The sequence below is a fragment of the Choloepus didactylus genome, chromosome 1 (genome assembly GCF_015220235.1).
Source record: "Choloepus didactylus isolate mChoDid1 chromosome 1, mChoDid1.pri, whole genome shotgun sequence".
Taxonomy (NCBI): Eukaryota; Metazoa; Chordata; class Mammalia; order Pilosa; family Megalonychidae; genus Choloepus; species Choloepus didactylus.
In genome coordinates this window covers 201,903,568-201,931,430 of record NC_051307.1, presented here as the reverse complement: position 1 = coordinate 201,931,430, position 27,863 = coordinate 201,903,568, and the positions used below count along the sequence as shown (strand labels likewise).

Genomic DNA, 27,863 nt, shown 5'->3' with positions numbered 1-27,863 from the left:
TGCTGATCGCGAGGTCTACCGGGCCGGGCTCCACCAGACACTGAAATACACAGCGGCTGGACCATCGCCCTGCTGTGCTTGCGTCTCGAGAGCCCCCCTCACCCGTCTTTAGCCGAGTCAGAGGACTTGCTGGCTAGAGAGTCGCTGGCGGTCGCGCGGGTTTCGGGCATCTCCGCGCGCCCGCTGTGCCCTGGCCTCGGGGAGATGTTGCGGTGTCTACTACCCGCTGAGCCGGGCTTGCAGGAGGCTCCACACATCCGGGGCCCGGCGGTGGGTTTGTCGAAACCGTTTCTCAAAGGGCTCCCCGGGGGTCCCGCCATCGCCACGCGGGCCCGTTCAGTCCTTGGCGCTGGCAGCGTCGCTGGACAAAGGGCCTCCGGCGCCTGGGTGCCCCCGAGGCGGGCGCGCGGACCTATTTCCTCCTTGGCCCCGCGGCGCGCTTCCCTCTTGGCCTTTCCCGATGCCCGCCCCGCCCTCTCCCCCCACACCAGTGGCCCGGGCTGCGTGGGACCGACAGAGGTAATCCTGCCGGGCGGTTCTAATCCGGATCAGGGCTCGTTCCCAGAGAAGGCTCCCATTTTCCCTCCCATTATTCTCGGGCCCAATTGAGCGCCTCGTTCCCACTAGACTCGGTTTCACCTGCTACTCCCAGGTCTGCCTCCTGGAACTGGGAAGGGGGGGATTCTTGCCTGGCCCAGAGCGAGGAACCTGGAGACAGGAGCCCCCCGCACGGCTGGACAGCGGGCAACGGAATCCCAAAAGCAGCTGTTGTCTCCAGAGCATTCCAGCTGCGCTTGGATTTCGTTCCCTGCTCTCCTGCCTGAGCAGCGCCCTGATACCCAGACGAACTTTACTGGGCCGCTCTGGTCTCCGCCTTTCCCTCAGGTACGCCATTAGGCTAGAGAGCCTGGCATAGACACCGAAGAACCGGGGCTGGTGGGCATCTCTGGAATTCCGGGGAGCACTGGAGAGGAGGGCGGGCCCAGGGTCTCCGTGTAGGTTTGCAATGGCGGTGAGTCCCACAGGGCTACCCCTGCCCGCAGCTCGCTAAAGATAGCGCTTCACTTCCTGGTGAAAAACCACCCCAACCGTCTTCGTGGACCGAGAGAAGCCAGCCCGGCCTGGGCCCCTAATCTTGCTAGCAGCTGCCTCTGCCCGGGCGCCTACGGCATGGAAAGCGCTTTGGAATGACACGATCACTCCCGTTGAGTGGGCACCCAAGAAGCCATCGGGATTATCGTGTCCGCCCAGTGCTCTTTCGGCGCTTCCTAGCAGGGCCTCACAGCCCAGAAAGAGGTCTTGGCAAGCTTTTCTTGCCCCTGCCCTTGGGGATATCCTCTGCCCCAAGCTCTGAGCTTGGAGGCTTGGAGGGATCATGGGTTTTCCCAGCGATCTGCAATCGGGTTCAATCTCTATTAAAACATACATACATACACACAAAACCACGAGAGATTTAAGTTACATAGAAATGAAAACATTTGGGAGTCTTCATCGGACAGAGGAAAGAGCGTTCCTAGTGGTTTAAAAGCGGGATGTTTCAGCTGAGAACTGTCGTTTAGTTGGGTCTTCTCTTGGTCACATTGGTTCCTAAAACAGGAAGCACAAGGATCGCTGTTGAAGTACACCAGGTTAGAGAAACCTTAAAAGCTGGTAATTCCGGAAACGTCCATCATGATGTTTTTAATTCCTCACGACTCAAGTAAGGAAATACTTGAAAATAATCTGAAACCGCAGAACACATTTTTTTAAAAAGAATTTTTTAGTAGGTCGTGAAAGTGACTTTAATGTTAGATGACCTATTTCTGTGACAATTAACTCATATGGAATGTTTGACCATTTAATCGCGTGTAAAATGGGAGGGATGAAACTTCGCACAAATAGCGATATAAGACTCTCTAGGATCCTTGTTTGAGCTTCTACCGGGTGGCGAGGATCCTTTCCCTCCTTGTTAAGAGGGAGGATTCCGAGATTTCGGACCCGGGGTCCGTCAGGGCAGGTGAGCCTCCCGAGGAAGTGCTGGGCTGCTAGCAGGTAGGAAGAGGTTTGCCCGGCCCTCCCGGGCACACTCTTCCCCTCAAAGACCGCCGCCCTATTCCCGCCCCTGTCAGTCACCTCTCCCGGAAGTTAGGCCTGCGGACATTTAGTTTCCGGTTCCGCTCGTTCCTTTCCGGTCGCCATGGCGACAGGGCACGTAGGGGTCGGGGAGACACTGGGGGCCCTGAATGCTGCTCTGGGACCTGGTGGTCCTGTGTGGTTCAAGGAGACGCGCGTACGACACCTGCGCGCCCGAGACTTCCTGGCTCCGCGGAGAGCGCTGCAGGCGCGCTTCGGGAAGGGGCAGGTGGGCGTGAGTCGGGCGGGGATGTGAGGCTGGAAGTTGCGGGAAACGCCGCGCCTTGCTCACCGATTTGTCCTCCCGCAGGTTCCCGAGGACGTGGTCCGTGCCATCGCCGGCCTGCAGGGCCCCGGCGTAGCCCCGGTGCTGCGCTGCGCTCCAACCCCCGCTGGCCTTGCGCTCCAGCTACGGCGGCCAGCTGTCTTTGAGCAAGTTCTAGGCGCTGTGGCCGCCTACGCTACGCCCCCTGCGGCGACCTCACCGGGTCTGCGAGTGGTCCTGCACTGCGCTGCGCTACGCGGTGCTCCTTGCGCTCTCCGCCTGAGCCAGCTGCGTGCGGTGCTCGTGGCTGATTACTTGGCACGAGTTCTGCGCGCTCGCGGGTGAGCGGGGACGCGGGACCGAAAAGGAAAAGGTGGGACCATCCCTGGGCCCAGAGCAGCGCCACCTTCGGGGACGCTCCTCTGCGGGTGCGAAGTCAGAGCGCGCTGGGTGGGGCTGGGCTCTCAGGCTGAGGCGGCTGCCCTCGTTTTGCAGGATTAATGTGTGCCTAGTGCCCGCTGTGCGAGATCCGTGCATGCAGACCTTCCTGCAACAACTCCGGGTAGACTGGCCGGCTGCCTCGGAGAGCGCGTCGGAAAGAGCAGCCACGGAAGCCCTGAGAAGCCGTGCACTTGCAGAGCTTCCTTTTATCCAAAACGTGGGGACTGTGACTCCTGGCATTCTGGGCAGAGTGTGTCTAAAGGACCTGGTGGAAGAGCAGGGGCGTGCAGCTGGCTATGACCCCAACCTGGACAACTGTTTGGGTAAGACCTGGAGCCTACCAGTGCCAGAAAGAAGGCGGGGATCCTTGCACTCCTGGCCAGCCTAAACACCAGTGTGTCCTCTTTGCAGTTACTGATGATCTGCTCTCGGTGCTGGTTGAGCTGCAGGAGGCTGTGCAGCATTGGCCTATGGACAGCACTCCAGGCCTGGTTAGTGACTCTGTCCCCTATAGACCTCTAGTAAATATAGGTTGTCCTGTGTCCCTGCAGTGACTGTCCTCCCCTGTAGGCTGGGGCCCCAGGTGCTGATGAAGACAGCTGCATGATTGTACACGTGGTGAGCTGCGAGGAGGAGTTCCAGCAACAAAAGTTGGACCTGCTTTGGTGGAAGTTGGATGAACGGGTTCCTCTCAGACAGGTAGCTCAGCCCCAAGACTCAGAGGGCCCTTGAAAACCCACCAAGGGGCCTGATAGCCATTGGGGCCAGAAAAGGACACTTGACTCTAGGAGAGATGTTGGACTTGATGAATGGGTGGGAGGAGGTGGGGTCTAGACTGGAGATACCTCCCAGAGTACACTTAGGAGCATGTAGAGGCTGAACTGTCTTCTGGGGCTGGGCTTGAGAAATATTTGAAGGCACTGAGCCTGGTGTAGTGATGAGTGGAAGAAATCTGGGTGGAATAGAGGCACCAGATTTGTGTTCCTCTTTGAGGGACTTATTGCTGGAGAGTAACACCATCTGGGCTAAGCCTCTGTCATCTTCCTGACAGAAACATCTGGTTTGTGGTCCAGTCAAAATAGCTGGTACACCCGGCACCCTGACTGCCCCCGAGTACTACAAGTGAGTGAAGTTGGAAGAAAGGCACTCTGAGCCAGGGTAGTTAAGGTCTGTGTGTGGGGGGAGGGGGGATCTTTATTGGGACCCTGCCCCCTGGCTCTCCCTCTTCATTTTTCAAAATGCAGACTCCGGTATGCTCAGGTATACAAGGCCTCAGCACTCAAGCATGGCGGGGATCTGGCACAAGGTGCATCTGGGAGTCCCTGGCTGTGTTCTGGAATAGGGGTAGGCCATTTGTACCTGTCCCTTTGTCCCCTACCTGCAGACTGACTGTTGACCTCTATACCCTCAGACCCGTCCTGGTCAGAGATCTTGGGGGTTCTTTCTGTAGCCACCATCAAATTTGAGATGCTCAGCACAGCCCCGCAGAGTCAGGTAAGCCTGGGTTCCCCACAGGCCAGGGCTGGCAGTATGGGGTGTGGTGGCTGCCCCCTGCTGTAGCTGTGACTGTCTCTCAGCTCCTCCTGGCCCTGGCCGATAGCAGCGTTTCCACGAAGGGCACCAAGAGTGGCACCTTTGTCATGTATAATTGTGCCCGCCTTGCCACACTCTTTGAGGGCTACAAGTGCAGCATGGAACAAGGTCTGTACCCCACCTTTCCACCAGTGAGCAGCCTTGACTTCTCACTGCTACATGATGAGGTGAGTTCTTCTCTTGGGTAGGTGGCACAAGCCAGAGGCCTGGCCCTTCCCTCCCATCCCCCTTCTCCCCTGCAGGGTGAGTGGCTGCTGCTCTTCAATAGTGTCCTCCCCTTCCCAGACCTGCTAAACCAGACAGCAGCCCTGGCCTGCACTGCCCCAGGGCTCCACATCACTGCACGCACAGAGATGGTAAGGCATTGAAGACATACATTATTTCCTCTATTCTTTATTCTGGGCTGGGGCACAAGAGCATTGAGGGATAGGCCAGTGACTCAATCTCTGTCTCCAGCTGTGCAAGTTCCTGGTGCAACTCAGCATGGATTTCAGCTCATACTATAACCGTGTACATGTTCTAGGGGTGAGTGCACAGCAAGAGAGGGGGGTGTGTGGGAGGTGCAGGGTGAAGGCAGGGAAAGCAGAGGTTGAGATCAGTGGGCCCGTTCTCCTCCAGGAGCCTCGACCACACCTCTTTGGTCAGATGTTTGCCCGCCTGCAGCTTCTACGGGCTGTGCGTGAGGTGCTCCATGCTGGCCTGGCCATGCTGGGCCTCCCTCCGCTGAGCTACCTCTGAGGCCACAGATGTCCAACATGGGGAATGTTCACAAGGTCATCAACTCAAAAAAAACATACAAGTTTTGTTAGGGGCCTGGTGCCAAAATAAATTGCTTCTGCTATAAAGCTGTGTCCTAGTGTGGGGAGTGGAGGTTGATATATTCTTGGTCACCCAAGCAGCACTACTCACTTCCAATTCCTGCTCTGAAGTCAAGAACCTGAGGCTGCCTCTTCTTCCCCTCAAGGTTCAGTGGGCATGGGCAGTCACTCCTGCTCCATTATGTTGGCATGCCAGCCACCGTGGAACGACTCAGTCGTACCAGTTGTAAACCTCAAGTCCCTGACCCCCAAGAGCACAACGGTGACCAAACTCAGGGCTCACAGGCCAGCAGTCCATGTCAGCCACGTCTGGCACATGGTACACAGCACTGTTCATGAAAGTGGGCTCACCATGCCCCAGACGCCAGAAGGTCAGCCGCTGGTCAATGGATGCTGAGACCATGAGGCTTGGGCTCAGGATCTTGAGGCCTGTCACATGGGCAGCATGTGCACAAGGGACAGAGTATTCCTCTAGGACATGCAGCTGGGGCCCCAGCTCAGCTTCCCCTGCAGCCTCTTCCAGCTCTGCCACCTCCACCGCAAGCACAAAGACATGGAGGGAGCCATCCTCACTGCCACTGGCCACGAGATGGGGGCCCTCATGAGTGGGCAAGGTGTGCAGGCTGTTGACACCACAGCTGTGGGCCTGGAGTGTCAGACAGGGGTTGCCCAGCCCTGGAGGAAGAGCATGGTTGTCAGAGCCCTGCCTGCCACATGATTGAGGACAAGTAGGGAGTGGGAAAGGGCAGCCCTGGCTGTGTGTGATACTCACGGTAGGGAAGGCCAGGGTCTGCTGACGCCTCCAGGGTACTGGAGCCATGGTCTAGCACAGTAGTGAGGTCCCAGAAGGCCAGGCTGCCATCGGTGGCTGCACTGCACAGGAGCAGCCTCCTGAGAGCCAGGAAAGGGCAGCCAGGTCAGTGGGGGTGGGGGTAGGGTGTAGAGTGCCACAAAAGCCCCCACCCAACCCACACAGGACCCTCATCCAGCCCCTCTCACCGCCGCTGGTTGGATGACTCGTGTGTAAAGGAGTGGACCCTGAGGACACAACGCTTGTGGTGGAAGGTTTCAGCAAAGAGTTGCATCCGCCGCCCAGAGTCCTGCAAGAGAAAAAGCCTGGGGGGGCGGGGTGGGGGGTGGCCCAGCTCAGAACCCATGCTGGCCAGCCTCATATTCTTTGTCTGCCAACCCCTGGGCACTAGGCTCTTACCTCACGGCCCCATCACTACAGGCTGCAGCCACAAGGGGGCCAAGACCAGGCTGGTCAAACTCGCAGACAGCAAGGGACATGTACCTGCAGCAAAAGCACACAGCTGCTTTCAGGTGCAGCCTGCAGGCCTGGGAGCAGCTGCATGGGGCTTACCCTGCATGACCCCACTCCATGCCTGGCAGTGCACGCCACCTGATTTCTGGGTCCACCTTGACCATCCGGTGCCGATTGCGCTGCCGGTCCCAGTACTCATCTAGCCGGTGTGAAGAAAGGTGCATGACATGGCAGGCAAGACGGCTCGGGGTGCTAGGGTCTGGGGTGACCATGATGCTGAAGCAGTGCATCTCAGCCCGGCCACCCGCAGACACCACATAGGCAGTCAGACCTGGCCAAGGATCCTCAGGGCCACCTGGGGTACCAACGCCCCAGACAGCCACAGCGCGTACCGAGGAGATATGGTTGCAGACAGCTGTGAGGGCATGGGCTGAGCCTGTGGCTGTAGGAAGTGCCAGGACACAAACAGTAGTGTCCTCACTACATGTGATGACAATGTCAGTCAGGCCGGGTCCCTTGCTGCCAGGCTCCAGGTTGTCAGGCTGTACCCCAAATTCAGGCCCCAGGGTGATGGTGCCCACACGCTTTACACAGGTTATCTCACGGCCATGCAGACCCTCCCGGAGAATCACATGTGGCCGGGTGCAGCCACCCAGGGCCCGGTACAGCATGACATCCCCATCTTTGAGGTAGGCGAAGGCCACAGCTGCCTCGGTATCAGAGAAGGCCCAGGAGCGGTGCCCTCCACCACAGTTGACAATGTGCAGCTTCTCATGTGACCGGGGGCTCCATACCACAAATTCATTGGCATGGAATCCTAGGATGACCAAGCTCCCATCGGCCACCATGCGGAGCCCAGCCAGCCAATTCATGCCTCGACAGGACTTCTGTCGTAGAATTGGCTGGAGCTGGCCGCCTCGCACAAAGAGCTGGTAGTAGGCCCCATCACGCCCTGTGGTATACACATAGCCACCGTGGCAGGTGACTGAGGTTACACCCTGCTTCCCATGCAGAGAAGGGAGGGTGGACACAGGACCCCACCCAGCTGATGCATTTCCACCCTCACCATTGCCACCACCAGCTCCAGATGCCCCAACCCCAGCCTTGCCTCCGACCACAGGGGCCTTGAGTAGACCTGGTCTGGAGGGGAACAGCAGCACAGAGCCTCGACGGTCCCCACACACCAGGAAGTCACCCGGGGGCAGGAAGGCGCTACATGTGTGCCACCTCTGCTTGCTCGGTGGTAGCAGGTAGCGGCAGCGTTCATTGACAAAGATGGCCTTGCCAGAGGCTGCAGCTGAGATCTCCAAGCAAGCCACCACTCCACCAGGACCTGATGCCAGCAACAGGAGCTCCTCATAGCCACGCAGGGCCCAGCTCAGGCTGTACACTTTTCCTTGGAACAGGGTCTGGTCCACGGCAGCAGCTGGAGTGTTGATGGGGACGACCTTGACACGACCCTCCCCATTGGCCATGGCACACAGACCGAAGCCCTCAGGACCAGGGGCTGCCTCCAGCAGGCAATAGGACTGGAAGCGTTTGTCTTCCAGCAGCTGTTCCCAGCACTTGACCTCGAGGTCATAGAGATACAGGGCCCCTTTGTCAGTCACTGCTAACAGTCGCCAAGAGCCAGCCAACGTCACAGCCTTGAGAGTACCTGCCCTGCTACGAGACTTGAAGCAGAGAGCTGAGACTCCCGAGCCTGGGTACCCACGTCCTACCAGATGCCACAGCCGGATGCCTGAGTCATCACCACCAGTGATCACCCAGGCCTGCTGCTCATGGGCAGCTATGGCCCGGATCCCACGGCCCTGGTGGCCTCGAAAGGCCTGGAGGATCTCACATTCATGGCTCCATACCAGGCAGACACAGTCCTCTCCTGCACTGATAAGGTAATTCTCTAGGAGCTTGACCTGCCATACACGGGCAGTGTGCCCAAAGCAGTGCCCAATATTCTGCACCCGACCCCCAGGTACCCGCAGGTCACCCACTTTCCAGATGTGGACACTTCTGTCTTCTGAAGCTGTGGCCAGCATGCCCTTGCTTTCTAGGTAAGACATGCTGAAGATGACACCCACATGCCCACTGACCTGCCGGTCGGGTGCCACAGGCTTGTCTGTTGAACCAGCTGCTGGATACCAGACTAGGAGCTGGTTGGAAACGGCACCTGCCACCATGGTCAGCTCTTTCCAGGTTTCTCCAATCAGGCAAGCTGAGGACAGGGTGCACCTGTCCATGCAAGGCACCTCCTGTAGAATGCTCCCTACCACGGGGTCATAAAGCACTACTGAATTGTGGCCAAGGGCCAAGGCCACATTCCCCTCCAGCCAGCGTACATCCCAGATCCAGTCAGACATGTTCCACAGGCCAGAGCGCCAAAGCTCCCGAAAACGGCCTTGCCCCCAGCTAACTTTAACGATTTGGAGCCCCTTGCTCCCAAATACAGCCACCATGGCCTCTGAGTCAAGGTCCCCACTGGGCTCTGGCCGCACCCGGAACCCATGGATAAGATAGTGGCCAAGCAGGTTCTGTACTCGCTTCATCATCCGCAGATGTCCACCAAAGTCCAAGCTGTACACCAGCATGTCTGGCCCTTCACCTAGACAGAGGCAAAGAGCCACATCAGAATCCTCCACGGAACTTTAAGTTAGGCAAGAAGACTTCTCGGCATTCAGCCTGTGACTATATAAGGACATGTGATCCTGCAGGCTTGAACCTTGGGAAATCTTTAGTCTCAGCTTCAACTGGACTCATAGTACTGGCTTTCTGCTCCCCTCGTCAATCATTCCCATTCAGTTCAACCAGGAATTCATCAAACTCATAACTCCTCCTTAGTGCCCATCACTCTCACACTTTAGATGGGAACCCCCTCAGCTTTAATCTCCATATCCTATGTCTCATCAACCTTTACGTGCATCCTCCCACTGCTCCCTCCCCAGGGGAGAGGTTGTCCTGCCAAGGCAACCCTAGAGCAACAGCCACAAACAGTTATTGGCTATTGATTATAACCAGACACTGGACTAGATGCTGGAGCAGTGAACTTGGTCAAGCACAGACCCTGCTCATATGGATTAGGAAGACACTAAACAATTTAATACACAAGTAAACTATATCGTTATAATTTTGGAAGTTCCAGGAAAGAACTATATAGGTTGCTGTAAGAATAAAAAATGCAATGGTCTAATCCAGTGGTTCTCAACAGGGGGCAATTTTGCCCCCAGGGGACATCTGGCAAAATCTGAAGACATTTTTGGTTGTCACAACTGGGAGCAGAATGCTACTGGCAGCTAGTGAGTAGAGACCAGGGATGCAGCTAAACATCCCACAATGCACAGGACAGCTTCCACAACAAAGAATTATCTAGTCCAAAATGTCAATAGTGAGAAACCCTGGTCTAATCTAACCAGACTAGTGTGTGTCAGGAGACGCTTTCTTGACGACACAACATTTAGGCTGAGGATTCAGGAATAAGTGGCAGTTAGTCAGAAAAAGCAGGAGGGGGAAGCATTCTTGGCAGAGGAAACAGTAAGTGTGACAGCCCTGAAGTGGACAAGAGCTTTAGGTAAGGTGGCTGCAACAGGAAATGAAGGACTCAAGACTGGGCTAGAGAGAATGCTACTGAGGGAGTGAGGGAGACATAGTGGCAAGGTCTCAAATGATAGCAATAAAGACAGACAAATAGATCGGCACCATATATATGAAATAAAAATCAACTAGACTTGGTACCTAACTGGTTGGAAAATGAGGGAGACTCTCTGGCTTGGCCAGCTGAGTGGCTGGTGATCCCCCTGATGAGCTGGGCTACCCAGCAGGACTACTGAGAGTGGAGGGAATATTTCAGTTTGAGTATTTTCAGTTTGCACTTGGACTTGGAACTCAGGCAAGAACAGATTGGGAATACAAATTACAGCAGACAGGATGGAATTCCAGAATTGTAGCTATATAAAAGTTACTTTGATATAAAACAGGCACTTGAACAGATAACTGTACACCACTTTTCATAACAGCATAATTTATGATAGCCAAGCGGAAGCAACCCACATGTCCATCAACAGATGAATGGATAAACAAAATATGGAATATACATACAATGGAATATTATTCCGCTGTAAAAATGAATGAAATTCTAATAATAAGTTACAACATGGATGAACTTTGAAGACATTGTGTAAAGAGAAATAAGTCAGACACAGAAGGTCAAATACATAAAACTTACTTTGGAAGTCACAGGAGTGGGTTAAATCACTTGATGGTAAGCCTTTTAACCTGCATTTCCCACCAAGTTATTCCCCTGCTTTACTTAAAAACCTTCATTGGGGTCTCCACACTGCCTTTACAGATAAACACAGATCAAGGCCTAAGACTATCTGGCTCCAGCTTCACAGGAATTCCTCCTTCTTCCCAAGTATCAAATTCTCCCAGCCTCAAGGCCTTTGGCATGCTTACCCCCTGCCCATTCTAGATCACTCTTGTGGTTCACTGGGTTTCTGCTTTAGCTGCCCCTCCTCCAGGAGCCTTGAACGTTTGGGCCACGGTAGTAACCAGGGGCTCCCACAGCCCCCACCCCAGGTCAAAACTGGACCATCTCTCCATACACACACCTCACACTCCTAGGACTGGAAGGAGGGTGAGATGTGTGTATGGAGAGATAGTCCTCCCTCATTCAAGGCCTGATAGCCCAGTGCTCAACCTCAGGACCCTTGTAAAACTAAGCAGCACCATCATCGCCATAGTCAATTAGGAGTGGCTTCGCGTCAGGCTTCACTACCTCCCAGGGCTCTGCTCCCTCCGGTCCCAGGACTTTGCTGCCCTCTTCAAGTGGTTTGACACCGAACTTTTCCGGCCCCGCCCACCTCAGAAGGGGCCTTATTCCCCACCGTGCTACTCAAAAAGGTCTCATCCCTAATTTCCTGCGACCCCACTCTCCTTAGGATCTTTATCTCCACCCTCCCCGAGAGACCACAACCCTCCTTCTCCGGGTCCCGGCCCCGCCCTCCTTGGGGGGCGGCCCTCAGGCCCGACTTCCCCGTCAGGCCACTACGACGACTGCACTCTATGAAAGGATTGTTTGCCATATCAGATTTTGTCTCCCGGGCCCCGCCCTCCTCCGGCCTGTCCTCGTTCCCGCCGTCCCCGGGAGACACCTTTTCCACCTCTGATCTGGCCTCATCCCGCGGCCCGCCCTCCTCCTCGCGGCACCCCTTTGTTCCTTGGCCCCGCCCCAGACCGGCGCTGGGTTTCTTTGCCCGCTAGCGCACGGTCCACGCCGAACCTCACCCGCCAACAGCCGGTCCCCCACGCACTCCAGACCCGTGACCGGGAGGAGTATGAGCTCCGAGGTTGCCCGTGGCCATACGTAGTCTTCGAGAGCATCCATGTCGAGCCTCGCGCCGCTGCGGCTGCCACGGCAGAGAAGGAGCCGAACTCTCGCGAGGGCCCGCCTTCCCCGCGCGCCGCGCTGCCGACCGACTGCGTTCTTGCTACAGGTAGCAGAGCCTAGGGACGCCGCGCGGCCCCGGCCCAATGACGACCCTTCGTCTCACGCAATCCCGCTCATGATTGGCGGGGCTCGCCGAGTGCCCGCCCCTCCTCCTCACGTAACGCTCCCAGAGCTTTCGCGCTGCTTGCCAGCTCGGCTTGGCTGGGCCTGCCCTCCCTCGCCTCCCTGGTGTTTGTGGCCCCGAGACTGGAAGCCGTGTGGGTTTTATTTGACGTTCTCGGGGCAACAGGGGTCTGTACACAATAAATAACACGAGTATAGAAACTGCGTCCTAATCGCGGCTGGAGGCAGGAGTGGGGCAAGACATTGGCCAGGCCTTTGGTTTGCAGCAGGGCAGGGGGATAGTCGGGCCCCCTCAGAGCTCCACACGCACGTCACGGTAGGCCCGGTCCAGGGCCCACTCGGGCTGCGTGTCGGCGCCACCCCCGCGGGCCAAGCGCGCCATCTCCTGCTGGAAGAGCGCCTGCCGCGCACGGCTGGGGTCCACGTTGATCCAGTTGTTGGCAATCCACTTGGTGCCGTGCGTGACTAGGCAGCCTCCATGCAGCGAGTAGTCGTCCACGTCACCCACCCAGCCTGCAAGAGGTGTGTGATGTGAGCAAGGGCCCGTCCGGAAGGGATTCTGGACAGGACTCGGCTTGGTAGGAACCAAGGGCAAGGGAGGCCTGGCTGTGCACACCTCAGTAGCAAGGACCCGGCTCCAAGGCCTTCTTGGGGAACTCAGTATCTTCCCCCCACCTAATGCCTTGTCAATGTCACTAGCTCTCTAAGACCAGCTTTCTTGCTCCGGGGCCTGTCCACAGCTCTTACAAGCCTGGGTTGGGGGCGTGGGGTGCAGAAACAGCCCCGCAGGGTGGCAAGCAGGAGGCTAAGTACAGAGTAGCTTCCCTCATGGCACCCTATCTGGCCACAGGCCCTCACCTTGCCCGTCAGGCAGGTAGTTGTACCAAAAGACTGCTGTGCCCTGCCGGGGCTTGACACGCAGGTTCCCCTTGTCACAGTGCCTCCGAGTGTCACGGAGGTCAACATCATCCTGAATCAGACTCTGTGGATAACACAGTGTTGGGGTTTGCAGGCTGCTCCCACTGCACAGCCAGGAACCAAGGCTAGGCATCCCAAAGTGGCCTGAGGCAAACCAGAAGTGTCCTGGGAACCGCTTGGGCCCTCGCCCCAGGCCTGGAGGGATGTACACTATGCTGGCCCACTGGAGAAACAGCCTGACTGGCACTTACCATTTCATCATAGGTCCTGTTGTCTGCTACAGGGAAGACAGTCTCACCCCCGCCAGTGACGTTGTTCAAATAAAACAGCACCGTCATGTAGCTGTAAGGCAGGGGGGCTGCTGAGCAGGGCTCCAGCTGTGGGATGGTCCCAGGGCCTCACCTGTGGGCATGATGGGCTGCCTGGGTTCCCAAAGGCCAGAGGAGCCATTCTCAGACTGGGATAGGTGACACAAGGGCAGACAGTGCCAAGATACCCCTGGTCCTCCCTCCTCTCCCCCAAACCCAGAATCTCTGTGTGTCACAATGTTTTCTGTGGCCAAGATCACAGATACGCTTAGCTACATTGCACGGTCCTGACTAAAGGCCCAGCTGGGAAGAGTAGGCCAGCAGAAGTGACAAGGTCATACAGAAGGACTGGTCAGGGACTGCAAGGGCCTGAGCCAGAACAGCCACATGGAGAGGAGAGAACTGCCTCCGTGCCTCTGCAGGGGAGGAGGAGAGAGAAGCAGGATCAACACCTGGGGGAAGGGGTGGCGAGAGCTGAGGTCTCAGCCTTGCTCCTAGCCTCAGAGCTCTGGGGGCAAGTTTCGGTGTCCATGATTACCTGAGTCTGTTGGCTGGAGTGGGCGTGATGGCCAGGGGCCACCCTTAACCTACCATTTGGTCAACAACTTGGAGGAGAGAAGCAGGAATATCGTCAACCAGAATGGCCTCAGTGCTCTCCTGGCCCCATGGGCAGGGTTGTGCCAGGGTCACAAAGCCTGGTATGGGAGTCAGAGGCAGCCCTCGGGTGAGAGGTACTTGCCGGCAGGAAGTCTCGAAGGGTACAGATTCATTGGCCACCAACTTGGTGTGGGAGCAGATGGTCTCCGGGTACACAGGCCCGCTGTCCACGTGAGCATGGTAGTGGCCTCCCTCGCCATAACGCACAACCTGCAGCGGTTCGCTGAGCTCCACGATCTCAGGTGACAGGTGGGTGAGGCGCAGCACCCTGGTGGGCAGTGGGCAGTTGGCTGGGCAGCCAGTGCCAGGCAGCGCCCTGATGGAGCCAGCCAAAGTGGACCCCAGGGCTCGCCCCAAGCTCTGCCTCTGCCTGCCTCCCCTGGAAGTCCCTGGAGTCACCCCACATTGGCCCTCTAGTAACGTGAAAGGGTCACTCTGGCTGAGCCCTTCTCCCTGGATGCAAAAGATGCCCACCGGGTGGGAAAGAAGAGATTTCCACTAAGTTTGGGGGGTTCAAACCCAGGCCTGCTGAGGCCCTCCCAGGAAAGCGGTGGTTTATCTAAAGCCCCTGGCGCTTTGTGGCAGGGGGTCATGTGGGCAGAGAAAACGGGTCATTGCTAATTAGTCAAAACAAATGCTCAATCTATTTCTAATCCCAAATGCATATTGTTTGCCCACAATTAGAACTAATTTGCCTTTGTTAATTGCCTGTCTTTCCATGGGTCCTAATCCTGGTCTGACAAATGGAACTTAATCCCAAATGGCTAGTCAGTTCTGCCCCTCAGCCCCAGCCAAGGGTTTCTTTAGGAGCCCTGCACAGTCTTCTTGCCCTGCACCAGGCCAGAGGTGTGGGGAGGACGGCCTCAGGGGCTCACCTCTGGCGGATGGTGCGCATGACGTGATGAGCACCCTCACCCTGGTAGAGCCACGTGTGGTGGCTGTTCCGCACCAGCTCGCTGGTCTCGGCCTTGTGGCTCCTCATGTACTTGTGGAAGTCCCGAAGGTCCATGGTGGAGAACTCCTGCAGGCTCAGCACTCCTGCCCGGGGGACCCGACATCAGTACCCGCAGCAGCAGGCTGTACTTCCCTGTCTCCCCGAAAGCAGCAGCAGCCCCTGGCTGCATGTGCACCGGTCCCCAACCCAGACTCTTGGGTCAAATGAACCTGGTTTCTGTCATGCCAGGCCCTAAGGGAATACCCAAAAAAATTCATAATTTCTTCAGTTAACTCCCCTGATTCAGCCCCAAAAGGGAAGAAGAACAATCCCTATTAGAGTGGCCTGAGCAGGGTCTCTAAGGAAGGAAGCTTGGGCCATTTGGCCACAGCCTTAGGCAAAGGACCGGCCCTGGCCCTCCGGCGTGGCTCTATGGTGTACGGTGGACACCCTCCAGTCCTGAAGAGGGTGAAGAGAGACAGAGCCAGGGCTGTGCCTCCTCCAGGGCCTTCTCCACTGAAGGATGCAAACTAGGGCTGGTCCCCAGGGGGCTCCCTCATGACCTCAGGTCCCATCCTGGGAGGAACACATCTGACCAGTCCTGCCTGCTGAGCCATCAACCCACATTGGCAAAAAAAAAAAATAGGCCACTCCCCCAAATGAGAACCCTCTTCCCCTGTCCCTGCACAACCCACAAAGAGAGGCTCCAACAACCTCCTGGGGTTCTAGAAGAGTAGCTGGCACCTTTGTTCCATGTTAACCTGGCTGACCCAATCTACCACCCCATGGCCCAAATTCCTGTGAGGGTTGGGGACACTCAAGGGCTGTGAGCCCATCACCATCTCTACATGGGAACAGTGGCAGCAAGACGCCCCTCTAGTCACAGGTCCAAACCAGATTCTTCAATCTGGGCTCACCAGCTATAAGGCCATTCTTCCAAGCTCTGTTGGGAATGACTAATATGAAGACTACACCTCAGAAACCTCTTGGGTTTATTACCAAAGGGGGAGCCCACTCAACATGATAGCTCCCCTGCCCATACTTGCTCCTAGCCATTAACAACACCACCATGATGTTGTTTTGGCATGGCTCCAGGTGGGCAAAGGGAAGACAAGGGATACCTCAGTTAGACCAGGGAGGCTGCCTGCTGGGGTGGACCCCATGCCTGGCTGGAAAGAGGTGGAGGATGGAGCAAGGTAAGTAGCTGGGCTCATGGCTGGCCTTGCTGTCCCCTTGCTTCTGCTCTACCCACATTGCCCTCTGCCCACCAGCAGCCCTGCCTCCTGCACCCCATACTCTGCCTGATGAAAGTCAAAAGGGTCTCCAAGATCTGCCCTCTAAACTGTCACCATGAGGAAAAGGAGGACCTGGCTCCCTGCCTAGTTCCCAAGGGTGAAGGGCAAGGCTGGGTTCTCACCTCCATATCCCTGGCCACTCTAGAAGCTGGGCATGGGGGTTGCCTAGCTTTGGAGGAAGGGCCCAAGTGTTCGGTATGGATGTGCTTGGGATTGGGCAGGAGGCTTACAGGGACAGAACTGTGGCAAGGCGTGAGCTCACCGTCACCATTGGGGTCAGCCTTGATCGCAGAGTACATTTCCTGAATGCTCTCTGGAGTCATCCACCATCCGTTTCCCAGGCGAGTCTGGGCTAGGACCTAAAGTACAAGGGGCACCTCAGTGGGTGCCTCAATGATGGAGAGCTACCAGTTCCTGCTGCAAGGCTGAAGGTCAGGCAAAAAGGCACAGAAGAGGACACAGGACAGAGCCTGAGGGTCCCTGGGTTGAAGTGGGGGTGAGTGGAGAGGTCCAGATGCATCTGGGGAGGAGGCCAGAAGGGTGGGCAAGCACTACTGGAACTGTGACCTCCATGGTCAGCTAGTAGGAGGCAGAGTGGAGGGACAGGCTGGTGTCTCTCTCAGATATTCCAAGTGGTGGAGGCCAAGGCCTGGGTGCAAAGAGGGTACAGACAAAAGGAAGAGGCCTGGCTGGGTCACAGCCACTGGGCCCCTCAGGAAGACCAGACTCAGGAGGGCTCTCTGGGCAATAGACCTCACATCTCTCTAAACCTCCTTCAGAAGCCCAGCAGGGAAGGGCATGAAGAGAGAGATGCAAGGGTGTTCCAACTGCTGGCCACCCCAGGGCTGCCATCCCAGCCACCATGAGGTCTGTGGGGGCCCTGGCCTCTGCAGCAAGGGCTTCAGACCACAGACGGCACACCATCTAGGAACTGTGGCAATAAACACCATCACCCCCAGCTCCCAGGTGGATTCCCCTGCCATCTTCTGGGGTTCCTGGGGCAGAATGGGCTCTCCAGGGAAGGAAGGGGAACCCTGGACCTGCCCAAGCTTGCCTGAAATGGCATCTGACTCTTGGGACCAGGGCTGAGCTGGACAAGCAATCTGGCTACCAGACAGGCAATTCTGGGCACCTCCTACTCCAGGCCCCAGGACACTGACCTCACGGAGCTGCAGGCGACCATCACGGTTCTGGTCCAGTAGCCGGAAGAGGTCTAGCTGGCTGACCTGCATTGTGCCCATTGCCTCCTCGTACTCCTCAGTGGGCAGGATCTGGCTGCGCTGCAACCCCTTCATCTGTGCCAGGTGGATGATGAGCCGACACTCCTCGTCACTCAGGAAGCCGGGGATTTCTGCCAGGAGAGAAGGTGGGTGGTGAGGCTGAGGACGGAGCCAGGGCATGGAGGCACCTGATACCTTCCTCCTCAGAGGGATCCTGGGCACTCCCTGTTCCTGGTGGCCACCAAGTCTTGAGGACTTCACACCATCCCTTATATCTGCTCTGGACTCTGGGCCCAAGGTCAATTTGTCCGGTATAGGTTGGCCAGGTTTGGGGCTTCTCTCTTTGATGGTGAGCAGATGTTTTCCAGGGAAGTCCTGGGAGGTAAGCCAAAGCTGAGCTGAACTTGGGTTGACTCTACTCCTTCTCCCCTTGGGGTGGGGCTTAAGGCCAGAGAGTGGCCTTCCACTTCTTATTGGGTATATATTTTTAAAGCAGGAGGATGGTATCTGGCTCTTGCTTTCATTTTTGCTTTTTTTGGCCTCATTTAAATAAAAACAAGGTGCAAGATATCCAGGGCTCCAGGCCAGTCCAAAGGCCTTGCCCTCCATTCTCCCACACAGGTGGTGCTGGCCATCTGACAGGGGCTGGGTTGTCCAGTGCTGGAAGGTCAGTGGGGGCGGGGGGGGGGGGGGGGGCGGAGTTTGGCAGATGCTGGTCTTTAAGAAGATGCCCCAGGTGCTCTCTGCTACTCCATTTCCTTCAGGTCTAAATGCCTCACATTGTGCCCCTAAGCCCCTTAGTAAACATCAGCCAGGCCTGGGCAAGGCACCAGTGGCTGGATGCCCCCACACTGGGCACCCCTGGCGGGCAGCAACAGCGGACCTGGGGCATGAGTTTCCCACCCGAACCCTGCTTTGTTCGCTTGCTCTGAGGGGAGAGGATTTTCTTAGATGGCGGACAAAAGGCCCATGAAGGGGCTGAAAGGATGGAATGCCGCCACTGTCCCTCAGAACTGCAGAGTGGCCTGCTGCTTCCCTCATATTATACTTCTGGCATGAAGTTCCAGACGTTGCCCAGAGGAAGGAAAATGGCCACTCAGGGCCAGGACAGAGCAGTTTTTAATAATCTCAGCGAATCACACTTTGGTAGCACAGACTGTGTACCAGGCACTGTCCTAAGCACTTCATACACATCAACTCCTTAATTCTTACACACATCCTACAAGGGCAGGCCCCATTAATTCACCCTTCTTCAGTGAGGACCTTGAATTAATCTAATGAGGACCTCCAAGCACACAGAGATCAGGGACTTGCCCAGGCCACCCAGGTGAATGCTCACAACTGGGATTCAGCTTCTGGGGGGTAGGTGACCCCAACGTAGACAGGACAAAGGCCCCCATCCTGGCCTGCATGACCCCGCCACCACCAGAAAACCCAGAAAGGGTGTGAGCCAGCCCCTGGAAGGCAGCCCTGCTGGACAACAGGTTAGGCCAAATGGCTAATAAACAGAGTCACCTTTTGAATGTTTAAAAAAAGAGAGAGAGAAAAGAAACGGTAACTTGGAAAAAGAAAAGAAAACACAGGCCCAGGTTTCTATGGGTTTATTCAGTGCCAGTAATCTGCAGGCCCAACAGAGATGCTGCCTTGCATTAATTAAATGCAAACAGCCCAGGTGGGCATGCTGGGGCCTTACCAGGTGGGTCCAAGCACCTGAGAGCTGGGCAAACATGGGTACACCCCCCATCTCTGTTGACTTCTGGGGTGCAGGCACAGCCATATAAAGCCCTTGACCTTGGCCCACTCAGGCCAGGGCAGAGAAGGCAGGTGATAGGAGCAAGGGCTGTGGCTGCTGGTGACACTGGTGGTGCTGTGGGGGGAGAGCAGGGCAGGGGCTTCCCGGGGCTCTTCACAGCGCCTGCCCATTCCCCGAGCCATGGTGCTGTGCCATGAATTGGTTACACAGAGATCCGGCTGCCCAACTTTCTGGACCATGACAGTGGCTGAAGTCACCCAGCGGTCAGTCAGCTGGTTGCCCCTGCTTGCCTGGGAGTGCCAGCCTGATGCCCGCCTCTTCCTCTGCTCCCTCTTTCACCCCTGTATGCCCCGACAGGTAGGGCAAGGGCTCCCAGGTACACTAATGGTTGCTGAGCACCTATTCAGTGCCAAGCACTGATGGGGACAAGGAGGAAGATGAACTGTATTGTCAGGGGCACCTGTGGTGTTCCCAGCAGAGGTGCTATGGAGCCAGAGAAGTAGGCAGGGGACCATCAACTGAGCACCATGGGTCAGACACTCAGTCTAGATTCCAAAAAACATCATGGGCTCTTGAATGCCAAGTAGGGCAGGTGGGCAAGCATCTACAGGTTGGGGGGTCAGGAGCCCTTCTCCAGTGAGGTGTGGGAGCTCCATCTGCCCCAGGAATCCTGGCAAGAGATGGAGCTGCAGCCTCTCCAGGACCTCAGGCATGCCTTGGCCAATCTGGTGGCCTTTTCTCCCAGAAAGTCCCAAGACTGCAAGGCTGACTTCTCTTCCCCAGCCTGACCTATCTTGTGAACAAGTTTCCTCAGCTTCCTCTTCGACCATGCCAGTGGGACCAAGAATGGGCCCCCAGTGCTCTTTGCCAACCCCAGCCCACCTGTGGGTCTTTCAGGACAAAAGGGAGGGCCCTGCCTTCTGCCTCCAATATCAGGAGTGAAGGCCCAGGGTGCCGGGCTCCTCCACACCCCTCTCCCAGATAGGCGATTGCCAACAGAGCTAGAAGGGGGAGGTGCACTGGAAAGCTCGAGAGAAGCCTGGGCTTATGGGAGGAGGGGGAAGGGAAAATGAGGGCTGCAGCGCTGGGGATGCAGGAAAGTCAGGCTGCAGGGCTGTTGCCAGGTGACTGGAGTGTTGTTGCCCAGTGACTGCAGGGAGTCACCAGCCTGGCTTCCCCCAAGCCTGGTTCTGAATGCCCTGCCACCCCTGATCTTGTCCCTTGTGGGGTCATCTACCCGTGCCACAGCCTGTGGGAAGCCGTGTGGACCAGCTGTGCCCCCATCATGGCCTGCTGTGGCTACCCCTGCCCAGCCATCCTGCACTGAAGATGCTTCCCCACAGGCCATGGCCTCTGCATCGTGGCCATCTCCAATGGCTCTCACCTGGGCCTCCCATGTGAGTCTCTGGTCTGGCTCTCATGCAGCCCCACAAGCAGTGCCCCATCACTCCCTTCAGGGATCAAGTAAATAGGTCCCCATGGTGGGAGAGAGGCCCCCCTATAGCAAGGGTCTGTCTCCCAGAGGAAGGTGGAGGGATGCATCTGGATACTTTCGGATCATGCCCTCCTTTGCTGCAGCCCAGAAGGACCTCACACAACCTTCCCCCCAGTGCCATGTGCCAGCTGCAGGGACTGTGAGTTGCAGGAGGTGTGCTCATCCAAGGAGGTCTTAGACATACTCTGTGCCAGCAACTTTGGTGAGCCCCGAGCATGCAGCACCCCCTATATACCCTTATAAGTGCCTCCACTCCAGCTCCCAGCTTGGTGCCAAGGCAAATGTAAGAGGGGACACCCAAATGCTATGCCTGGTTAGACCAAAAAAAAAAGAAAAAATTAATTCCTTTTACACATGGGACATCGCTAAAATGACAACAAAAACAAAGTTGTGCCAGTTTGAATGTATTATGTCCGCCTAAATGCCATTATCTTTGATGCACTCTTGTGTGGGCAGACAGACCTATTAATGTTGATTGTAATTCTTTGATTGAGTGTTTCCATGGAGATGTGACCCACCCAACTGTAGGTGATAACTCTGATTAGATAATTTCCATAGAGGTGTGGCCCCACCCATTCAGCGTGGGCCTTGATTAGTTCACTGGAGCAATATAAAAGCTCAGACAGAAGTAGCGAGCTTGCTACAGCCAAGAGGGACACTTTGAAGAAAGCACAGCAGCTGAGAGAAGCTGCAGCTTACAGAGACATTTTGGAGATGGCCTTTGAAAGCAGACTTTTGCTCCAGAGAATCTAAGAGAGGACAAACACTCCAAGAGTAACTAAGAGTGATATTTTTGAGGAACTGCAGCCTAGAGAGGAACGTCCTGGGAGAAAGCCATTTTAAAAACAGAACTTGGAGCAGATGCCAGCCATGTGCCTTCCCAGCTAACAGAGGTTTTCTGGACACCATTGGCCATCCTCCAGTGAAGGTTTCCGATTGTTGATGCATTACCTTGGACACTTTATGGTCTTAAGACCATAACTGTGTAACCAAATAAACCCCCTTTTATAAAAGCCAATCCATTTCTGGTGTTTTCCATTCTGGCAGCATTAGCAAACTAGAACAAAAGCAAAACAAAAAACCTCCTAAAGAGGGTGGTGGCCAGGAGGACAGCCCTTCCCTGGGACCCTGATTCCAAGAGCAGAGCATCAAAGCGGGTTTAGTTAGCCAGATGGAGGGGCTGAGAGTCCCTCAGGGGGCCCTCCTTGCCCACACCCCTCTGATCCCATTCAGCAGTGAAGTTCAGGCTCTCTTGGCACAACAGGATGTCCTTGGGATCCTTTGGACTGTGACCTGTACTCATGGCTGGAGGTGCTGAAAACAGGTCCACTGTCCCCCGTGGAGCTGGCACCTACCCTCCGATGCTGGCTGCAGCTGGATGCCACGTGTGTGCACAACCTTCTGCATGGTATGCACACCGGGGCCTATGTGCTAAGTGGGCAGGTGCAGGGCACCGGCTGCTTGTGACCACAGCCTATGCCTGGAGCCGGGGCAACCGCAATCTGTAGCTGGCCATGTGCAGGTGGCATCACCACCAGTGCCCAGTGTAAGGGCTGACCAGGATGGGACTTTGTATCTACGGCCTCTGCAGTGGCCACGCATAATGCTCATGCTCCCCTGGACGCATGTAAAACCCTCTTTCTGCTGCCCCCCAAAGAGATTTGCAAACCAGTGTCCAGATAGGTCCCAAGGCTCCCCCCAGGAATGGTTCATGCAGAGCTTGGGGGTGGAAGCCCACCTTCCATGGACACAGCTACGCAGTGCTCTGCCCAGCAAAGACAGCAGGCAGGCTCCCTGGCAGCTGGGCATATAGGTCAGGTTGAAACCACCTTTCTGGCTTTCCCAGGGCTGGGATGACAGCCCAACTAATGCCCTGTTACTGCCCACAAGCCCTAGCACCCCAAGACTGTTTGGGGACAGTCACATAGCTTTGAGCTGTGCTCACTCTGGACAGGATGCTGCTTGTCAAGTCCCAGACACTCAGTTACATGTGTCTGACCCTTACTGAGTTCACAGCTCCGCCAAGCAGCAAGTCCTTGGAAGAGCAGCAGTGTCGGGATCCATGCAGAAAACTGCATCAGGGTGCATAAAAGCCTGAACACTAAATGTATACTAAAATTCTTTCTTTACTTCTGGGCCTCCAGTGTTTGTCATTAACACAGTGGTCTTAAGTAGCTGCTTGTTTTCTTAAGCTGAAAAAAAAAATGCATTTGGAAATCCAACAACAAAACGGTCATGATTTTAAAATAAGTGGCAACTACTCACTTATCTTCAAGAGTTAAGGAAGCAGATTCAAGCTCTTGCTGGTCTACTGGAAGTACCCCTGCTGCCTATGGAAGAGGTTGCAGAGTGACGAGGCATCTGCCCACAGTGGTGGCAGAGGCCACTCTGGACAAGCCGGCAGGTGCTGGGCTGTGACAGGGCTGGGAGTGCACAGTAAACCCTTCCAGCCAACCAATTATTTTCAGCACTAGATACAGCTCTGGGCACTGGACACACAGTCAGAACAAGTCTGGCCTCCCACACATGCAGCTCACCTTTGGGGGCATGGTTCAAAAACAACACAAATAAATACAGAAGATAGTGCTAAGTGCTGAGAAGGAAACCAAGAAGGATCCAACAGGGTGTCTGGGAACCCCTTAAGACAGGTGGTCAAAGGAGGCCTCTGAAGAAGGGATGTCTGAAGGTATCATCTGTGGGAAGAGTCAAGCCTGCGCCTTCTGGTGGAGGGAACAGCACATACAAAAGCCCTGAGGCAGTAATGAGCTTGGGTCTCTGAATCAGCAGGGAGTGAGGGAGGGACCGGGAGAAGCAGGAGATGAGGTCTGAGAGGTGAGAGGGCCTTGGGGCAGCTACTGGATTTAGAAGTAAATGGGAAGCCTTGGGGACTTTTATGGAATGGAGCCATGAGATGAAATCTGCCCTCTACAGGCAGAATGAGTATGGGGTGGGGGAAGAAGTGAGCCACATGAAAGAAAGCAATATCTCTGGAGAGGTGACAAGGACCCAAAACTGAAGGGCCTCCCCTCTTAACTGAAGTCCTTAGCAGATTCCCAGTGGCCGAAACCCTTGAGAAGTGCCAACCTGGAGCAAGCGTGGGAAACAGGAAACATTCCCTGGAGAGAGAGAGAGACTGGTGGTTGCAAGGGGTCCTCCCTGTGAAGCGGTGGAGTTCCCTTCCATGAAGATGGTGGAACCTTGGGGTAGATCCCTGGCCCCTTGCCCCAGCTCACATCCTGAGCACCCATTCCTTGGGCCCTGGCATCTTGGGTCCCCGAGGCTGGAAGGTCATGGTCTAGAGCCAAGAGCAGAAGGGCAGATGGGACAGTGCCCACAGCAGGCCCACTCCCCTTGAGTCTAGTCAGTGGACAGCAGATGGATGGACAGACAGACAGGCAGGTACAGACACCAAATAGATCCTGCTCCTTCTTGGGGTGAAGTATCCTTATTCGGATTCATCCAACACCACAGCATTCAGGAAGTGCCCCAGCTTGGACACCCTCTCCTCTGTGGTTTCCCTCCCTCACAACTGGACTTCCTGGTTAGTTTTGGAATCAGTGACCTCTTTTTTATTTGCCCATTCCGGCACACAGCCCCACCTCATTTCATCAAGTGGTGAGCCCTGGGGCCACCAGCTGACCCGAGGGTAATGCAAGTGTTTTCGAGGAGATGATGTAATTTACTCTTTGTGACTTCAGGTATGGATTTCTTATTCTCTGTTTTGTAGGTCTTTGACGCAACAGACTGCGTGTGAGGGGACTTTGGCCTCATGGCTCACCTAAGCTAGCATGTGTGTGAATTAAACACATCCAGGCTTCAGGAAGGCTGAAGAGAGAAAACACACGCCCTCAGATGCATCTGTTCACAGCAGTGTAGTAGTTCGGGGAGAGCCTTGTTCCCACCACCTGGCTCCATCCTGGGCCTCCTACTTAGAATTTTAACCCCAGATGAAATTCTGCCTAATTGGTCTGCAATCACTTATTACCATCTAACACACCATGTATATTTATTTACTTGTTTATTTTTTGTTTGTCTGCTCCTCATTCAAATGTCTGCTCCACTTTTCTTTGCTTGTTTGTTAGTTTGTTTCCTATTTTGTTCAATGCTGTGTTACTAGCACATAAAACAATGCCTGGACAGACTGCAACATTCTTCAATAACAATAATAACAAATACCACCTTGTAGAGTTATTGACATCATAACCTATTTTCCAATGTGACACCATTCCCAACCAGGGCCTTCTTCCCCAAGGATAATGGCATGTGCTCAAATGCTCTGCTTCAGCCTCCAGTCCCTTCTAAAAGTCCCCTACCCTCTCCATGCCACATCAGCTGGTAACAGCCCCAGGTCGCAGAAATGTGTGTCACTGAGGCTGGGTACCCTGGGCTGGGCAAGGTTCATGGGTCTGGGGACTCCCACCTTGCTCAGCACCGACTGGTGATCTTTGAAGGACTTTGGAGTGCTCACAGGTAGCACTGTGGCTTTAGAGTATAGGCTCTGGGTTACAATCCTGGCTTCACCACTGATACAGCTGTATGAGCCTGGGCAGGCCACTGCAGCAACCTGGGTTTCACTTTCTCACCCACTAGCATGAGGGTGGGAACTACATCCACCTCACAGGCAGTTGGTAAGGATTAAATGAGACGATCACATAAAGCCTAGCACATAACAAGAGCTCAGAAAACATGAGCCAGGACATGGGCTCCAAATGGGGTAAACTGGGAAGGCACTGTCCATAGTAGCTAAACATAAGACTCCATCCTGTAAAGAACCCCCGAGTGCTGCCAGCAAAGACTGGGCCTCTGGCCGGTGCCCCAGTAGAACAGGCTTGGGGGTGCCAGCTTATCCACATCTAGACAGCCTGCTTCTCTTTAGATAACAGGGCCCACTTTGGGGGTAAGATTTCACCCCGCCCCACCCCCCAGCTGAGATGGGCTCCTGACAGATTATCAGTCTCTTGCCCTCCCTCCAATCTAGAATGTGACAGAATTAATGGTGGCAGGCAATGTCCAAAGACAGTTTTAATATGTTTAGACACTAGCCTCAGGGTCACATTACCCAGCCCTATGATGAAAAGATGAGCTTCAGTGAGTAGGGGTCAGAAAGGGGAGTATGCAAAAATCAGCCTGTTACCCCGTTAGTGGGGTGGAAACGCGAACTTTACTTTGTTAAACATAGGGGTGGAAAAAGAAAGGGCTCCTTTGAAGCAGCCATTTTCAAAACATGAATCACGTGGTCAAAATGAGCCTCCAGGCGGCCACCGAACTGCAGCCCCCACTGGCCCTTCGGAGGAGCGCACTGGGCAGACTTACCAAAAAGCAGCGGCTTGAGGCTGAGAGTTCGGATGAAGTGGTCCTTGTCGGCGACCAGCTGTACCTTGCGCTCGTGCCCCACCTGTGAGAGAGGGGCACAGCGGGCAGCCTGCGCCAACCTCGCGCTCCCAGAGAAGGAGAAGGTCGCCCGGGCTCAGAGCGCGGCGGTGAGCGAGTGAGTGGGTGCGCGCGGGGCCGGCACGAGCGGCGCCGGGGCCAGCGTGAGGGCTCTGGGCCGGGCGCCGCGAGGCCTCGGCCCTCTCGGGTTCAGGACCGCAGGACCTGGAAGGCAGAGGGGTGGGGGGTTCTCACCTTGATGCCCTCGAGCCTGGTGAGGGGGCCCAAGGTTGGCGCGGGCCCTGGATTCTGGGCGCGGCTCTGGGGCCCGGGGTCGGTGCTCTTGTCGCCGTTGCTGTAATGCACGAAGAGCAGGAGCGCCAGCACGTTGCCCAGGTACAGGTGCACGAACACCATCAGCACCAGAAAGTAGGCGCGGGAGCAGATGCCGCGGGGCTTGCATAGTGGCCGCACCGGCGAATCCTCGCCGCTGCCCAACCCAGCCACCGCTTGGACCCGGCCGCGCTCAGGCGGTGCCCACTGCGGACCCGCGGCCTCGCCCGCCGCCGCCATGGCGCCCAGGCCGCGCGCGCGCCCAGGGGAGGGGCCGCAGGGGTGCCCGCGCCGCGCCGTCGCCTGGACAACGGCCGCCGAGTCCGCGCGCTCCGCGGTCACTAAGAGGAGGCTCCCGGGGATGCTGCGTTTGTCGGGAGCCGCCGTGGCCAGGCTGTGCTCGGCCTCTCTGCGCCCCGGACCCGGATACACACTGGATTTTTTCTTCCCGAGCTGGGTTAGGGAGCGATGCAACCTCTTCAGGGCAGAAGCCGGTAACTCCCCTTTACCCCTCAATGTAGATGCAGATAAAAACAGCATCATTAAGGCAGAGCTTAAGGGTGCCTAAGATGGTTAAGGGGGTTTCTCCGTTTCCCGGTTCCGGTTTACATGCCCCCTTTCCTCCTCCCAGAAAGGTATGCTCGACATGTTCTCGCCCCCGAGTGTGGGGGAATGGGGGTGGCAGCGGGGAGGAGACAACTCCAAGAGATGACTCAATACTGCGGCAGTTTGGGGCCGCCACGGAGGCCGATGACTGCGCCCGTGGTGATGTAGGACCCACGACCTTCGCCACCAACATTGGCGAATGTAGGCAGCCAAGGACGCCTTGGAAGTCGGCTCCGCCACCCAGCCCTCTCGCGGAGGCCCACAGGAGGAAGGCTTCAGGACGAGGCCGCCAGGTGGGCAGGGTCACATGGGCTGTGGGACCAGGTCTGGGACAGTCAGGGGCGGCTTCCTGGAGGCACCCTGGCCCTGGAAGGCCAGACCCTAACAGTAACCCGCAGGAATGCAGCAGGTGCTCAGGCGTACCAGAACTTACATTGCTTCAAAGCAGGCACATGTAAAGACCGGGAAATGGACTATTCCACAATTGAGACACCATCAACTCAGAGGAAAAATAAACTCAGATTACTGCCAAAAATGGGGAAGGAAGGACAAAGCAGTGGCCAAGTGCCAAGGCCTGTGCATTTCCATGCTCCCTGCTGTTAGGACTTGTTATTTTCAGGCAGAAATTGCACCTATCCCAGGGCAGAAGGCAACCCTTCAAAGAGGATGGACAAACAAAAGCAGAACTATTAGGACAGGATCCACTCCACTGGTGGTTTCTCACTGCCCTGTTAAGACCCCTCCCCCTTTCCCACCTCCAGTAAAAGTATGGTCTGCATTTCCTGCTCTCCTCAGTCAAGGCAGGCCAAGGGCTCCAAGAGCAGGCCCACCCCATTCTTTCTGAGATTCTACATGCCAGCCTTTTAAAACACTATCATATGGAATTCTGTGTATGGGGTTAGTATTTGTTTTTGCAAC

General features: G+C 55.9%; 3 protein-coding genes across 4 annotated transcripts; 1 reads left to right on the top strand and 2 right to left on the bottom strand.

Moving 5' to 3' along the window:
- Positions 1-1,486: 1,486 nt before the first annotated feature.
- Positions 1,487-5,256, top strand: DALRD3 (DALR anticodon binding domain containing 3). 2 transcript variants are annotated; one of them, XM_037850643.1, is made up of 12 exons: positions 1,498-2,341; positions 2,423-2,718; positions 2,873-3,141; positions 3,230-3,309; positions 3,389-3,517; positions 3,870-3,940; positions 4,063-4,124; positions 4,230-4,312; positions 4,396-4,578; positions 4,654-4,767; positions 4,868-4,936; positions 5,030-5,256. In XM_037850643.1, the coding sequence occupies exons 1-12, from the start codon at positions 2,177-2,179 to the stop codon at positions 5,147-5,149; spliced, it is 1,641 nt and encodes a 546-aa protein (XP_037706571.1). In that variant the 5' UTR covers positions 1,498-2,176; the 3' UTR covers positions 5,150-5,256. The 2 variants fall into 2 exon arrangements, with proteins under 2 accessions (XP_037706561.1, XP_037706571.1); XM_037850633.1 differs by having other exon boundaries at positions 1,487-2,341; positions 4,868-5,256.
- WDR6 (WD repeat domain 6) lies at positions 4,783-11,913 on the bottom strand. Its single transcript, XM_037850572.1, has 6 exons — positions 11,771-11,913; positions 6,632-9,092; positions 6,440-6,523; positions 6,229-6,345; positions 6,002-6,120; positions 4,783-5,904 (listed from the first exon to the last, which is right to left on the bottom strand). Exons 1-6 carry the CDS (start codon positions 11,868-11,870, stop codon positions 5,441-5,443), a joined length of 3,345 nt encoding a protein of 1,114 aa, XP_037706500.1. The 5' UTR covers positions 11,871-11,913; the 3' UTR covers positions 4,783-5,440.
- A 249-nt stretch (positions 11,914-12,162) lies between these two features.
- P4HTM (prolyl 4-hydroxylase, transmembrane) lies at positions 12,163-27,000 on the bottom strand. Its single transcript, XM_037850618.1, has 9 exons — positions 26,262-27,000; positions 25,950-26,031; positions 17,329-17,519; positions 16,431-16,527; positions 14,815-14,977; positions 14,022-14,207; positions 13,226-13,316; positions 12,915-13,038; positions 12,163-12,569 (listed from the first exon to the last, which is right to left on the bottom strand). The coding sequence occupies exons 1-9, from the start codon at positions 26,880-26,882 to the stop codon at positions 12,349-12,351; spliced, it is 1,776 nt and encodes a 591-aa protein (XP_037706546.1). The 5' UTR covers positions 26,883-27,000; the 3' UTR covers positions 12,163-12,348.
- Between the last annotated feature and the right edge of the window lie 863 nt (positions 27,001-27,863).

What these genes read in the sequence shown, in the direction of transcription:
- DALRD3 (XM_037850633.1), top strand. Translation starts at nt 2,177, where the DNA reads ATGGCGACAGGGCACGTAGGGGTCGGGGAGACACTGGGGGCCCTGAAT. An exon ending in CAACCTGGACAACTGTTTGG is followed by an intron (nt 3,142 to 3,229) that starts GTAAGACCTGGA and finishes TCCTCTTTGCAG; the next exon opens with TTACTGATGATCTGCTCTCG. An exon ending in TCACTGCACGCACAGAGATG is followed by an intron (nt 4,768 to 4,867) that starts GTAAGGCATTGA and finishes CTCTGTCTCCAG; the next exon opens with CTGTGCAAGTTCCTGGTGCA.
- WDR6 (XM_037850572.1), bottom strand. Translation starts at nt 11,870, where the DNA reads ATGGATGCTCTCGAAGACTACGTATGGCCACGGGCAACCTCGGAGCTC. An exon ending in GGGGGACCGGCTGTTGGCGG is followed by an intron (nt 9,093 to 11,770) that starts GTGAGGTTCGGC and finishes GCCTCTGTCTAG; the next exon opens with GTGAAGGGCCAGACATGCTG. An exon ending in TGTAGTGATGGGGCCGTGAG is followed by an intron (nt 6,346 to 6,439) that starts GTAAGAGCCTAG and finishes CCGCCCCCCCAG; the next exon opens with GCTTTTTCTCTTGCAGGACT.
- P4HTM (XM_037850618.1), bottom strand. Translation starts at nt 26,882, where the DNA reads ATGATGCTGTTTTTATCTGCATCTACATTGAGGGGTAAAGGGGAGTTA. An exon ending in GTCGCCTGCAGCTCCGTGAG is followed by an intron (nt 16,528 to 17,328) that starts GTCAGTGTCCTG and finishes CTTGTACTTTAG; the next exon opens with GTCCTAGCCCAGACTCGCCT. An exon ending in ACAGGACCTATGATGAAATG is followed by an intron (nt 13,039 to 13,225) that starts GTAAGTGCCAGT and finishes TGTTATCCACAG; the next exon opens with AGTCTGATTCAGGATGATGT.